The 12,236-nt window shown below is 50.8% G+C and overlaps 1 protein-coding gene across 1 annotated transcript; it reads right to left on the minus strand.

Moving 5' to 3' along the window:
* Positions 1-639: 639 nt before the first annotated feature.
* Positions 640-7,029, minus strand: GEMIN4 (gem nuclear organelle associated protein 4). The gene is made up of 2 exons (XM_032216363.1): positions 6,750-7,029; positions 640-3,924 (listed from the first exon to the last, which is right to left on the minus strand). Exons 1-2 carry the CDS (start codon positions 6,934-6,936, stop codon positions 770-772), a joined length of 3,342 nt encoding a protein of 1,113 aa, XP_032072254.1. The 5' UTR covers positions 6,937-7,029; the 3' UTR covers positions 640-769.
* Positions 7,030-12,236: the final 5,207 nt, after the last annotated feature.

The following is a 12,236-nucleotide window of genomic DNA, read 5'->3' on the forward strand; positions in this document are numbered from 1 at the left end:
AGTCTCAAAATCCCGTGGGCCCCTTTGGCTCAGGCAGTCCAATTCCACGCTGCTTCCCTCTCTCCGCAAAGCGAAGGGATCGCAGAAAGACTGCAGAGGCCAGAACGGGGCTTCAGAGGACGCAATGCCTGAGAAACCCCGGATGTGCAGAGAGACGCAGGCTACCACCAGCGAATCGCCTTTTCCCAGGAACCGACGAAGCCACAGAGGACCAGTGGCAATTCTCCCTTCTGCAGCGTCATCGGTCTCCGGGCAGAGTCTTCCTTGATTTCACCAATCACCAGATGGAGGAGAGAGTTCGGTGCAGAGAGAGAAGGGAGGGAGGGGGGATATTTTCAGTCATATTTTAAGACATTAAAAAACACCGCGCGGCATTTTGAAACTTCTGTGCGGTGTTTTCTTGTTACATGCACGGCTGCGCAGCTTAGAGGGAACGTGGCAGGTGGGCACAATGGGGGGAGGGGGCATTTAATAACAGATATGGGCATACATGCAAGCTCCCTTTTGGCACCCGAGGGAAAAAAGGGTTTGCCAACACTGCCTTAATGGTTATTTGGGTATCCAAAAGAAAACAAGACTTATTTTCGGGGAAACACAATTGTAAAAAAACCCAAAACCCAACAAATAACCTTCTGAAGAAAGAGATAATAAAGGTTTATTATAGATCTTGCAAATTTCCCGCTGTGGTTTTTCTCTCCGCTACCTGAACGCTGTTTTGGCTTCTCTCCAACCCCAACCCACGCGCCTCCTAGAACCCGAATTTGGATCCTCAGAGCTTATGGAGCTTATGGAGAAGCATGGTGCGCAGTTCCTTGTTGGTGACGTTCTCCACGATGGACTCCAGGAAGTGGGCCTCGTTCGCCTTGCGCAGGGCGCTCCCCAGCGATTCGTCGAGGTCGTACAGCATCTCGTACTGCGAGAGGATCTCCAAGGAGAGCAGCAGGAGAGGTTCCTCAGTGCTGTGGTTGGGCAGCATGGCGGCCACGTGAAGCGCGTGGCAGAACATCTGGATGTAAACGAAGGATAACTCCCGGATGACGTTCTTCTCTTCCGCAGAGTGAAACTGGCCACGGGCGATGGTCTTCACCGATCCCAGCAGATCGGATAAGCCGAGGCAATAGAGCCTTCCTACGTGTTTCCATGCCTCTGTTGGCATCCATGTCGTGCCGCTGGAACCGCAGAGGAACTGGAAGGCCCGCAGGAGAAGCACGGACAACTGGAGATGGTAGGCAAAAGGCCGGAGGTTCAACAACGGTAAATACTGGACATACTCCAGCGAGTAAGGTACGTAGAGGATCTCCCGTTCCAAGAGACTTTTGATCACGTGGACAAGTCTTCTCCACTCGCTTTGGCTACACCACGGAAAGACCTGCACAAGGGCCACCAAGAACCCTTTGCTGAAGAGATTGACTTCTTCAGGGTTGTCCACGTTAATCACAAGGAGAACGAGCATCTGCTCCCGCAGGGCCGTTGAGACGCAACACGTCTCCAACCAAGCCAGCAACCCACTGCCTGGCCCATAATTTGGGAGCGGACGGCTGGTCCATTCCTCCTCCGGAAGCTTACAGACCTCGAAAAGAGTAGCCGGGACTTCGTTCTTGAAATGTTCCCCAAAGAGGTTCTTCACACGGAGGCCGATGGTCCAGTCCAAGACGCTGATCTTCTTGTGCAACCAGGCGACCGATTGGGTCCACAGCTGTGGAGACAAGGAGTCCTTCTGGACCAGAAGGATATCACAAAGCTGCGCTAGGTTGGTGACCACCAAATCTTTGGTCTCCAAGGAACACCTCTCTTGGTCTTGTGGTTGGTGCCAATATTGGCAGAACCCATCCAGGAGTTTGCAGAGAGAAAAGACGAGTGGAAACGGGTGGCAGGTATGAATCCAGCTCTGTTCCGATGGGACTTTCAAAGCCTTGTCGAGGATCTGCAAGCAGAGCTCAATCCGGGGAGAATCTGATTTCAGAAACGGGAAGATCAAGCTTTGGATGACGTCTGGAGGAGAGAGGAGGGGGCTTGTCCCACTTGGCTGCATGAGGTGAACTAGGAACTCTAAAAACTGCTCCTTCTCCTTGGGGAAAGAGAGACGGTCCCACACCGCCTCCTTCAAACATTCTAGGAGAAAATGGACGGAGACGTCGGGTTGACCCTGAGGTTCTTGGAAGTTCAGAGCTGGGAATGAACAGAGGATCTCGGCCAAGTACTGATGGGTTCCCAAGTTGGCGATAGCTAAATTGCTGATCTTCTTGATGGTACCTTCTGGGTTGAGGACCACCAGCCGAGACACAGCAAGGATGGCTTTCTTAAAAGTTTCCCCAGAGGCGCTCTTGATGATCTGGTTGAAGGCCACGTTGAGTTCCTCCTGAAATCGTTCTGAGAACGCTACCATCAGCTTGGAGACGCCTTGTCTGCCCCACGTCGCCAAAACGCCAGCAATGACCTTGTTCTTATCCGGCAAGGAAAGTTCAGTGTAACACTCGAGGATGATCATAACCATCTTGGTTTGTTGTTCTTTTTGGTTTCTGGACGAATCCTTAGAGGATTCTAGAGATGCGACGGTCTCCAGCAACTTCAAGATCAGTTCTGGATCCTGGAAGAGTTCTTTATTCTTCACGAGGCAAGCCACCCAATCCTTGCTCAAGGCCCAGCTCTTCTCCTTCGCAAACACGGAGCACACGTCTTTGTGTCGGTCCATTTTCTTGTCAATGATCACCATGGCGACCGAGGCCACCAAATCGCTGCCAGCGCTCTTCCCCCAAGTCTCAGGGTGGACCTTCTTCAGGAGGTCTGCGATGACTTTGCCCAATTCCAACATCACTCGGGCTTGGTCGAGGTCCTCCGGACTGCAATCAGCCGACCTCTTCTGCAAAGATGCCAAGCATTCGAGGAGCCGGTAGCTTTCGTAGCAGACCTGCCGTGGATCATTCAAGAAGACCAGGAGATCTGAAGACCACTCCTTCAACAAGGAGAGGAGGAAACTTAGGTTGGAGAACACCGATTGCTTGGACAACTTGACCATGTCCAGCAAACTCATGCTCCTCTCGGCTTCCTTCACCTTCGCATCCAAGTCCTTCTTGCTGTATCGGTTTTCGCCGTCACTGCTCCAGAGGGTCACCACCGAGGAGATCTTCTCCAAGTAAGCCTGAGGAGATAACACCTTCGCTTCGCACTCGGTGGTCATCAAGGCAGACAAGACATCCACTAAGTTAGCAAGGGCGTAACACTTCATCCTGCTCGATCCGAGGTTGTCTTTGATCATTTTGAGCCCTTCAGTCAAGATCGGGAGGACGAGATGGACGGCGGAGTTCTCCGGCATGGATGAAGGGCTGCTCTTGAACCTCTTGGGAGGTTGGTCCAGTTCTTCGGACTCCAAAACGTGTTGGTGGGTGACGTTTTGGAAGAGCAGCACCAAGCGGTCTTCCTCACCTCTTTTGTGCTTCATAATCTCCCACCAAACGTCCAGGAAGAATGCGGCGTCCGCCGGAGACGTATCCTTGGAGACGTACTCCACGAACATCCGAAGTTCTTTTTGGCAAAGGGGATCCGGCAACGCCAGAAGCAGCTGGGTGAAAAGCCGGGGCGCGTTGATGGCCTTGAAGAGCTCGAAGAGGACAGTATGGTTGATCTCCGGGATCGCGTTGCTGACAGAGAAGAAAGCATCGCTCTTCCACCTTTCGTCGGACGGGACGCCCGAGAGGATGAGTTTGGACCAAAGGACAACGGCGGCTTTTTTCTTCCAGAGGTTCGGCTGGGGTGGATAACAGGAATAGGAGGTGCAGATCTCTTGCAGGGCTTCCAGGATGGGTTTGCCCACCACCGGCCAGTCAGATTTGGCCAGTTCGGATAACGATTTAGGATGGCACAGCCTGGACGCCAGCAGGAATCCTCCGTGCAGAATGGTCACTTCGCCACAGATCGTCACGGGCCCTGTTGCAAAGAAGGAACAATACAGTGGGTCAGGGCTTTCTATTCTTCTACTATGCATTTTCTATGGTGGGAAAATGGGATTGTATGGAGTTAGATGATAGGTAGCCATAACAACATTCTTTCTAGAAAGGCAAGGTCATCCTTTGTCTTTGCACCTCTGCACCTGACTGGAACTGGAGGGGTGAAAGCTGCCAGCATGGCAGTGGAAGATTGGACCATGGGATGGACTTGTGGGTGGGGGGGCACGATCTTGAACTTTCAACTGGGTGGGGAAAACCGGGAAGCTTTCAGATTCGGGTTTCCCCAGATGTGCCAACATGGCTCTCTTAATTAAATTGGAACTTTGAGGAATCCTTTGCCTTGGACTCCGATTTAATTTCGGACGCTATTTGGAACCCTGACACGGTGAAGAGCAAGCATGGGGAGCTCAAGGTTTCCTACAGGTAGTCCTCGACTTACGACCGCCCAAAATGGATGTCGCCAAGCGAGACATTCGTTCAATGAGCTCTGCCTCATTTTACGACTTTTCCTCACCACATTTGTTAAGGGGGATCGCTGCGGTTCTTAAATTAGTCAAATGGTTGTTAAGTGAGTCTGAATGCCTGTGGAGGAGATTCTCCGTCGTCTAGGCCAGTGTTTCTCAACCTTGGCAACTTGAAGATGCCCGGACTTCAACTCTCAGAATTCCCCAGCCAGCGAATGCATTCGCTGGCTGGGGAATTCTGGGAGTTGAAGTCCGGACATCTTCAAGTTGCCAAGGTTGAGAAACACTGGTCTAGGCCACAGTGGTCCCAAAGTTGCGTTTTCAAGAGGCAAACTGGACTTCCTTGTTTTTCTTCGAAGGCGTTTTGCTTCTCATCCGAGAAGCTTCTTCCGCTGTGACAGGATGGATCCTTCCATTCCCCACCATCCAGTCAGAACTGAAGAAGCTTCTTGGATGAGAAGGGAAATGTCTTCAAAAGAAAAAAACAAGGAAGTCCAGTTGCCTCTTAAAAAAGCACCTTTGGGTTACCGTATTTTTCAGAGTATAAAACGCACCTCTCCCCCCCTAAAAGAGGGTGAAAATTTGGGGGCGTCTTATACACTGAATAGAGACCGACCCACCCACCGTCCCCCACCCTTTGGCCTCCTTGCAGCAAACGGGGAAATGGGGTTTGCAGAAGCTGCAATAGGCTATGGCAGTGGTTCCCAAAGTTGGCAACTTTAAGACTTGTGGACTTCAACTCCCAGAATTCTTTCCTTCCTTCCTCTCTAGCCACCCTTCATCTGTTCTCTCCTTTCTTCCCCTGCTTCTCTTCCCTTCCTTCTCTAGCCATTCATCCTTTGTCTGATCTCTCCTTCCTTCCTTCGTCTGTTTCTCTTCCCTCCCTTCTATCCTTCCCTCCCTTCTTTATCCATCCATCCTTTGTCTGTTCTTTCCTTCTTTCCTTCCTTCTTTCCTCCCTTCCTCCCACTCCCTTCCCTTTCTAGCCATCATTGCTTTCTCCCTCCTCCCTTCTTCTCCCCTTTCCTTCCTTTCTTCCCTCGCTCTCTTCTTCATTCTGCTAACCTTCCTTCCTCCATACCTTTTTTCTCCATTCTCCTAACCTTCCTTCCTTCTTTCTTTCTTTCTTTTCTCCATTCCTCTAATCCACTTTCCCTCCCTTTTTTTTTCTCTTATCGTCCCCCTCTCCCTTCCCCTTCTGCTCTGCTGGCTGGAGAATTCTGGGAGTTGAAGTCCACAAGTCTTAAAGTTGCCAACTTTGGGAACCACTGGGCTATGGCAATCCCCGCAGCCTGCAACAGCTGATGGACGGAGGGAGGAATGATAGAAAAAGTATGGAAGAAAGGAAGGAAGCACGGGAGGGAGAAAGGAATGACGGATAAAAAGGGAGAGAGGGATATAGAGGAAGGAAAGAAAGAAGGGCTGGAAAAATGAGGGATAGAAGGGGAAGGGAGAGGGGGACGATAAGAGAAAAAAAAAGGGAGGGGAAGTGGATTAGAGGAATGGAGAAAAGAGGAAAGAAAGAAGGAAGGAAGGTTAGGAGAATGGAGGAAAAAGGGATGGAGGAAGGAAGGTTAGCAGAATGAAGAGGAAGAGAGTGAGGGAAGAAAGGAAGGAAAGGGGGAAGAAGGGAGGAGGGAGAAAGCAATGATGGCTAGAAAGGGAAGGGAGTGGGAGGAAGGGAGGAAAGAAGGAAGGAAAGAAGGAAAGAACAGACAAAGGATGGATGGATAAAGAAGGGAGGGAAGGATAGAAGGGAGGGAAGAGAAACAGACGAAGGAAGGAAGGAGAGATCAGACGAAGGATGGATGGCTAGAGAAGGAAGGGAAGAGAAGCAGGGGAAGAAAGGAGAGAACAGATGAAGGGTGGCTAGAGAGGAAGGAAGGAAGGACGGAAAGAAGGGAGGGAGGGAAAACAGAAAGGAGAGATCAGATGAATAAATGGCTAGAGAAGGAAGGGGGGAAGAGAAACTGAAAGGAGAGAACAGAGGGATGGCTAGAGGGGAAGGAAGGAAGTGGAGGGAGGGAAAAGAAACAGAAAGGAAAAGAGATCAGATGGATGGATGGCTAGAGAAGGGAAGGAAGGAAAGAAGGGAGGTTGGGAAAACAGAAAGGAGAGATCAGATGAATAAATGGCTAGAGAAGGAAGGGGGGGAGAGAAACTGAAAGGAGAGAACAGAGGGGAAGGAAGGAAGGAAAGAAGGGAGGAAAGAAGGAAGGAAGGAAGGAAAGAGGGATCAGACGAAGGAACGCTAGAGAAGGAAAGGAAAGAAGAAAGAAAGAAAGAAAGAAGGAAGGAAGGAAAGAAAGAAAGAAAGAAGCCGACCGATCGAGCGACCCACCTACGTCCATGGCTGCCGCCGGGTCTCCTCCCCACGCGGCTCCTGCCGGGCGAGCCAGGGCGCAGGCATGGTCGAGGTCCGGGCTGCGCGGCCGCCGCTTGCCCCCCGCGGGCTCCGCCAAGCCAGCCGGGCAGGGCGCCTGGGCAGCAGCGCCGCCGCCGCCGCAGACGGAGGCCGGACGGGCCATTGTGCGCTCAGGACGCCGCGCAGGGCACAAGGGGCGCCGGGAGAGCCGCTGGAGCCGCGCTTGCCCTCCGCCCGGCTCCCTTCCCTCCCTCCGGCCCCGGCTCAGCTAGCGAGACGGGGCTGCGCAAAGCCAAGCACCGTCGCAAGAGCTACCTCTGCCGGCTCCTGCGCAACACTGCACGCCGCGCCCGAGCGGGGCGCCTGCCCGCCTACACCTGCTGGTAAGCGCGCCGCGCGGCTCGCCCGCATAGGATCGCGCGGCTCGGCATAGGATCGCGTTGCGCGCGTCCCCACCTACACCGGCCTGTAAGGGCACCACGCGCCTCTGCCGGGTAGGATTGCGTTGCACGGTTCTGCTGCATAGGATCGCACTGCGTGTGCGCCCCCCCCCCCCAAGACACCCTGCTTATACTTGCTGGTAAGCGTGCCATGCGGCTAGCGGTCGGCTCAGCATAGGATCACATTGCGGGGGGGGGGGGCGCCTACACCTGTTTGGTAAGTGCACCGCGCAGCTGGGCATACGATGTGTGGCTCTGCTGCATGGGATCGCGTGGCTCAGCATAGGATCGCATTGTGCGCAGGGTGGCTTTTTCCCCAGCTGGGCCAAGGGAGGGGTGAGAGATCTATCAGTGGAAAGATCCACTGATCTTTGCGGGCAGTTTCTGGGATGTCTGTGTCCCTTGGAGAGACTTTTCAGCATCAGAAGAGAGCTGGAAGGGACCTTGGAGGTCTTCTAGTCCAGCCCTCTGCTCAAGCAGGAGACCCTAGACCATTTCAACCAATCAGTCAATCAATCAATCAGAATAGAGCTGGAAGGGACCTTGGAGGTCTTCTAGTCCAGCCCCCTGCTCATACAGGAGACCCTAGACCATTTCAACCAATCAGTCAATCAATCAATCAGAATAGAGCTGGAAGGGAGCTTGGAGGTCTTCTAGTCCAGCCCCCTGCTCAATGAGGAGGCCTTAGACCAGGGGTGTCAGCCATCACATCGTCACAACTTTCGGGGGAACTTGGTGTTCTATGAGCTTGGCTGTTTTCTTGGAAACGTTTCATGACCCAACTAGATAACATCATCAGTGCTAGAAGGGAGTGGGGGTTTGTGGAGAGGAGGAGGAAGAGGAAAAAGAGCAGCAGGAGGACTGTGATTGTGAGCTCCTTGGTGCTCTCTGAGCTTGGCAGTTTTCTTGCAGACGTTTCGCGACCCAACTAGGTAACATCATCAAGTCTGGAAAGGAGCGGAGTTTGTGGGATGTAGGAGAAGGGGAGGGCGAGGAGAAGAAAGAGGAAAAGGAGAGGGAGGAGGAGGAGGACTGTGGGGTCCTTGGTGCTCTCTGAGCTTGGCTGTTTCCTTGCAGACGTTTCGGGACCCAACTAGGTAACATCATCAGTGCTAGAAGGGAGTGGGGGGGGGTTGCGGAGAGGAGGAGGCAGAGACAAGTTTCAAACCGTTTCTGAAATCTCGCCAGAAATACAGCAGGGACTTAGGAGCTGTCCAGGCAGCTGGCAGGATTCACAACCGGCACAAAATATGGAAAATAAAATAAAAGCACCCAGCATCCATTTCAAAGTCTTTTTTTTTTTTTTTGTAAATGTGTTTTTTTATTTTCCATTTTCATTTTCGTACAGTCACATACTGTATATACTCGAGTATAAGCCTAGTTTTTCAGCCCACTTTTTGGGCTGAAAAAAGCCGCCTCGGCTTATACTCGAGTCAGTGAAAAATTTGCCCGAAATGGAGGAGAAAAAGGGGCGGGGCCATGCCGCTGGGTGACACTCGTGAATGGCCCAGTGCCCCTGTGAGTTTCCCCTCCCTCTGTGTCAGTTTGCCGCGCAGCGCGCACCGCACCATCCCCCCTCCTCACGTTCTGATGTAATGCAGGGCTGTCTTACGATTCCCCTTCCTCCCCCTCCTGCCGCTCTGCAACGATGTCCCACCTCCTCCTTGTTATGGCAAGCAGCCACATAGCGATGTCCCACCTCCTCTGGTACAGTGATCCAATGATAGGAATCACTGTGCCGTGTGTCATAGGAGGCGGGACATCGCTCCCGCGGCTGCACGGGACATCATCATCACAGCGGGACATCAGCATCATGAGGTGAGTGAAGTATTTCATTGAATACACCGCTAGTTTACTGTTTTTCTTTGAAATAAATATTCAAAAACATTATTGGTATCTATTTTTATTTTTGAAATTTACCGGTAGCTGCTGCATTTCCCACCCTAGGCTTATACTCGAGTCAATAACTTTTCCAGTTTTTTGTGGTAAAATTAGGTGCCTCGGCTTATATTCGGGTCGGCCTATACTCGAGTATATACGGTATATACTGTGCATAACCGGGGCCATATAACATTAAACAATAAACACAGCCATCCCTCTTGTCATCAATACCTCCAAAAATAGAAACCCAATGTACCTCTTCGACCCTCCATAAACCCTTTCTTTCGCCCCCCTCCAACTTTCCATCTTCCCTCCATCCTTCCCCTCTATCCTACTTCCCCTCCCCCTCTACCACTCCTCTCTCCCAGTACACTCCCTCCCTTCCTTCTCACCCTCCCTCCCATCCTCTCTCCCACCCTCTCTACCCCTCTTTCTTCTATCCCTCTACTCCTCCCTTCGGTGTATTTCTACTATCTATTAATATATTCAGCTTCTCCTATTTTTTCCGTGACCCGTCAAAACCGCGGTCCACTAAAGCGTGACCGATTAAAGCGCGTATGTGACGTCATCAGCAGCGCGACAAAAAAATTAAAAATAAATTAAAATAAAATTAAAATTAAATTAAAGCAAGCCGATTCACATAAAGGTAAGGGTTAGGGTTAGGGTTACGTTAAGCGTTAGGGTTAGGTTTAGGGTTAGGTTAAGGGTTAGCGTTAGGTTTAGCGTTAGGTTAAGGGTTAGGTTTAGGGTTAGGTTAAGGGTTAGCGTTAGGTTTAGCGTTAGGTTAAGGGTTAGGTTAAGGGTTAGGCTTAGGGTTAGGCTTAGGGTTAGGTTTGGGTGGGTTAGGGTAAGGTTTTCGCTTTAATTTTAAATTTACCGCTCACAGCGCGATGTTTTCGTCGCGCTGTGATGACGTCACGTACACGCTTTCATCGAGCACGCTTTAGTCTACCGCGGTGGAACCATTTTTACAGTGAAATTAAAGAGCAACAGTATACAAGTGCAGTCACGTTACTTTAAGGTGGCGCAGTGGTTAAATGCAGCACTGCAGGCTACTGCTAGATCAGCAGTTCAGCGGTTCAAATCTCACCGGCTCAGGGTTGACTCAGCCTTCCATCCTTCCGAGGTGGGTAAAATGAGGACCCAGATTGTTGGGGGCAATATGCTGACTCTCTGTAAACCGCTTAGAGAGGCCTGAAAGGCCTATGAAGCGGTATATAAGTCTACTGCTATTGCTATTTAAAATCTAACACGTACTATATATCCCCCCTCCCCCCCAACACCCCATATTTCAAAGTCTTCAGGGGGGGCCTCTAACGCGTGTCTCCTTCTCTCCCCCCTTAAAGGGACAGTGTTTATAAATCGGACACTCGCTTGATCAACCGCCGGTCGCTCTGCACCGGCCAGAAGGAAGGGGCGCTGATGACCACCTGCCATCGTTTGAATTTGAGGAAACCACTGCAGTGGTCCAACAAGTAAGGCCAGCCAGTTGGGGGGGAAAAATAAATAAATCTGATTTTAGGCTTTAAAATCAGTGACCGCTGGCGGCTGGGGACCAGCTGTTTTGGGGGAGAATGTCCTGGCCGGACGAATGGAAACCTGGAGGATGTCTACGCAAGGACCATCTCGACAGGAAGGAGAGGCAGGAATGATGGACCCCTAAAAGCTCCAAGCTCTAGTAGGAGGCAACTTAAAGCTTCACCTGGGTGCAAGTAGCTTCTTTTCCTGCTGTGTGGACGTTAATAAACGGTGGATTAAGTCAGCTAACCAGCTTCTTTGCGCCTCCAAATTCTTGGCTGAGTTGTTAGTTAGCTGGCTAGAACGGCGTTACATCAAGACTTATTCTGCAAAGCACCGGAGGCCGGGATGAGAAATAACAGGCGGTATCCTCGACGTACGACCACGAGGGTGCCCAAAACCTCTGTTGCTAAGCAAGACGGTTGCAAAATAGGCTGACTCAGTAAGCCGCTTAGCGAGGACTCTAAAACGCTATCTAGCGTATTTTCAGGACTATAAGATACACTATTTTTGTCTCCCCAAAGGGGGTGAAAATGTGTGGCTTATAGACCGAATATTGGCAAAGCCACGCCCACCTGCCAGCCATTTTTTGGCCTCCGGACGCCATTTTTTTCAGGCCTTTTTTCAGCCCGTTTCCCCCCCCCCCCCAAAATGGGCTGAAAAAAACCTCAAAAACTAGCCAAGAAAATGGGCCTAGAAAAGCCTAGAAAACGGGCTGAAAAAAGCCTCAAAAACGGGCCAAGGAAAGCCTCAAAATTGGGCCGAAAAGGCCTAAAAAATGGGCTGAAAAAGCCTAAAAAACGGGCTGAAAAATGCCTAAAAATGGGCTAAGGAAAGCTTCAAAAACAGGCCGAAAAAGTATAGAAAATGGGCCTAGAAAAGCCTAGAAAACGGGCTGAAAAAAGCCTCAAAAATGGGCTGAAAAAAGCCTAACAAACGGGCTGAAAGAAACCCTAAAAATGGGCTGAAAAAAGCCTCAAAAACAAGCAAAAAAGTATAGAAAAGGGGCCTAGAAAAGGGGCTGAAAAAAGCCTCAAAAACAGGCCAAGGAAAACCTAAAAAATGGGCCAAAAAGGCCTCAAAAACAGGCTGAAAAAAGCCTTGAAAACGGGCCAAGAAAAGCCTTGAAAACGGGCAGAAAAAAGCCTTGAAAACGGGCCAAGAAAAGCCTCGAAAACAGGTCAAGAAAAGCCTTGAAAATGGGTAGAAAAAAGGCTGGGAAAGCCCCCCCCCCCCCAAAAGGCTGCACACAGAGGTCAAGCCCCCCCCCTTTTTATTTATTTATTTATTTATTTATTAGACTTCTATACCGCTTCATAGGGCTTTCAGCCCTCTCTAAGCGGTTTACAGAGTCAGCATATTGCCCCCAACAACAATCCGGGTCCTCATTTCACCCACCTCGGACGGATGGAAGGCTGAGTCAACCTTGAGCCGGTGAGATTTGAACCGCTGAACTGCAGATAGCAGTCAGCTGAAGTGGCCTGCAGTACTGCACTCTAACCACTGCGCCACCTTGGCTCTTTTTGTCTTCCTGTTCTAAATTTAGGTGCGTCTTATAATCCGAAAAATACAGTAAATGCTATTGCCTTTGCTGTTCGAATGGCCAATTAATGAATGGTTGTAG

The sequence above is a fragment of the Thamnophis elegans genome, chromosome 4, assembly GCF_009769535.1.
Source record: "Thamnophis elegans isolate rThaEle1 chromosome 4, rThaEle1.pri, whole genome shotgun sequence".
In the NCBI taxonomy this organism is placed as follows: domain Eukaryota; kingdom Metazoa; phylum Chordata; class Lepidosauria; order Squamata; family Colubridae; genus Thamnophis; species Thamnophis elegans.

Coding starts and splice junctions, on each gene's coding strand:
- GEMIN4 (XM_032216363.1), bottom strand. CDS start 6,936: ATGGCCCGTCCGGCCTCCGTCTGCGGCGGCGGCGGCGCTGCTGCCCAG. Junction 3,925..6,749: donor GGCGGCAGCCATGGACGTAG/GTGGGTCGCTCG, acceptor TCTTTGCAACAG/GGCCCGTGACGATCTGTGGC.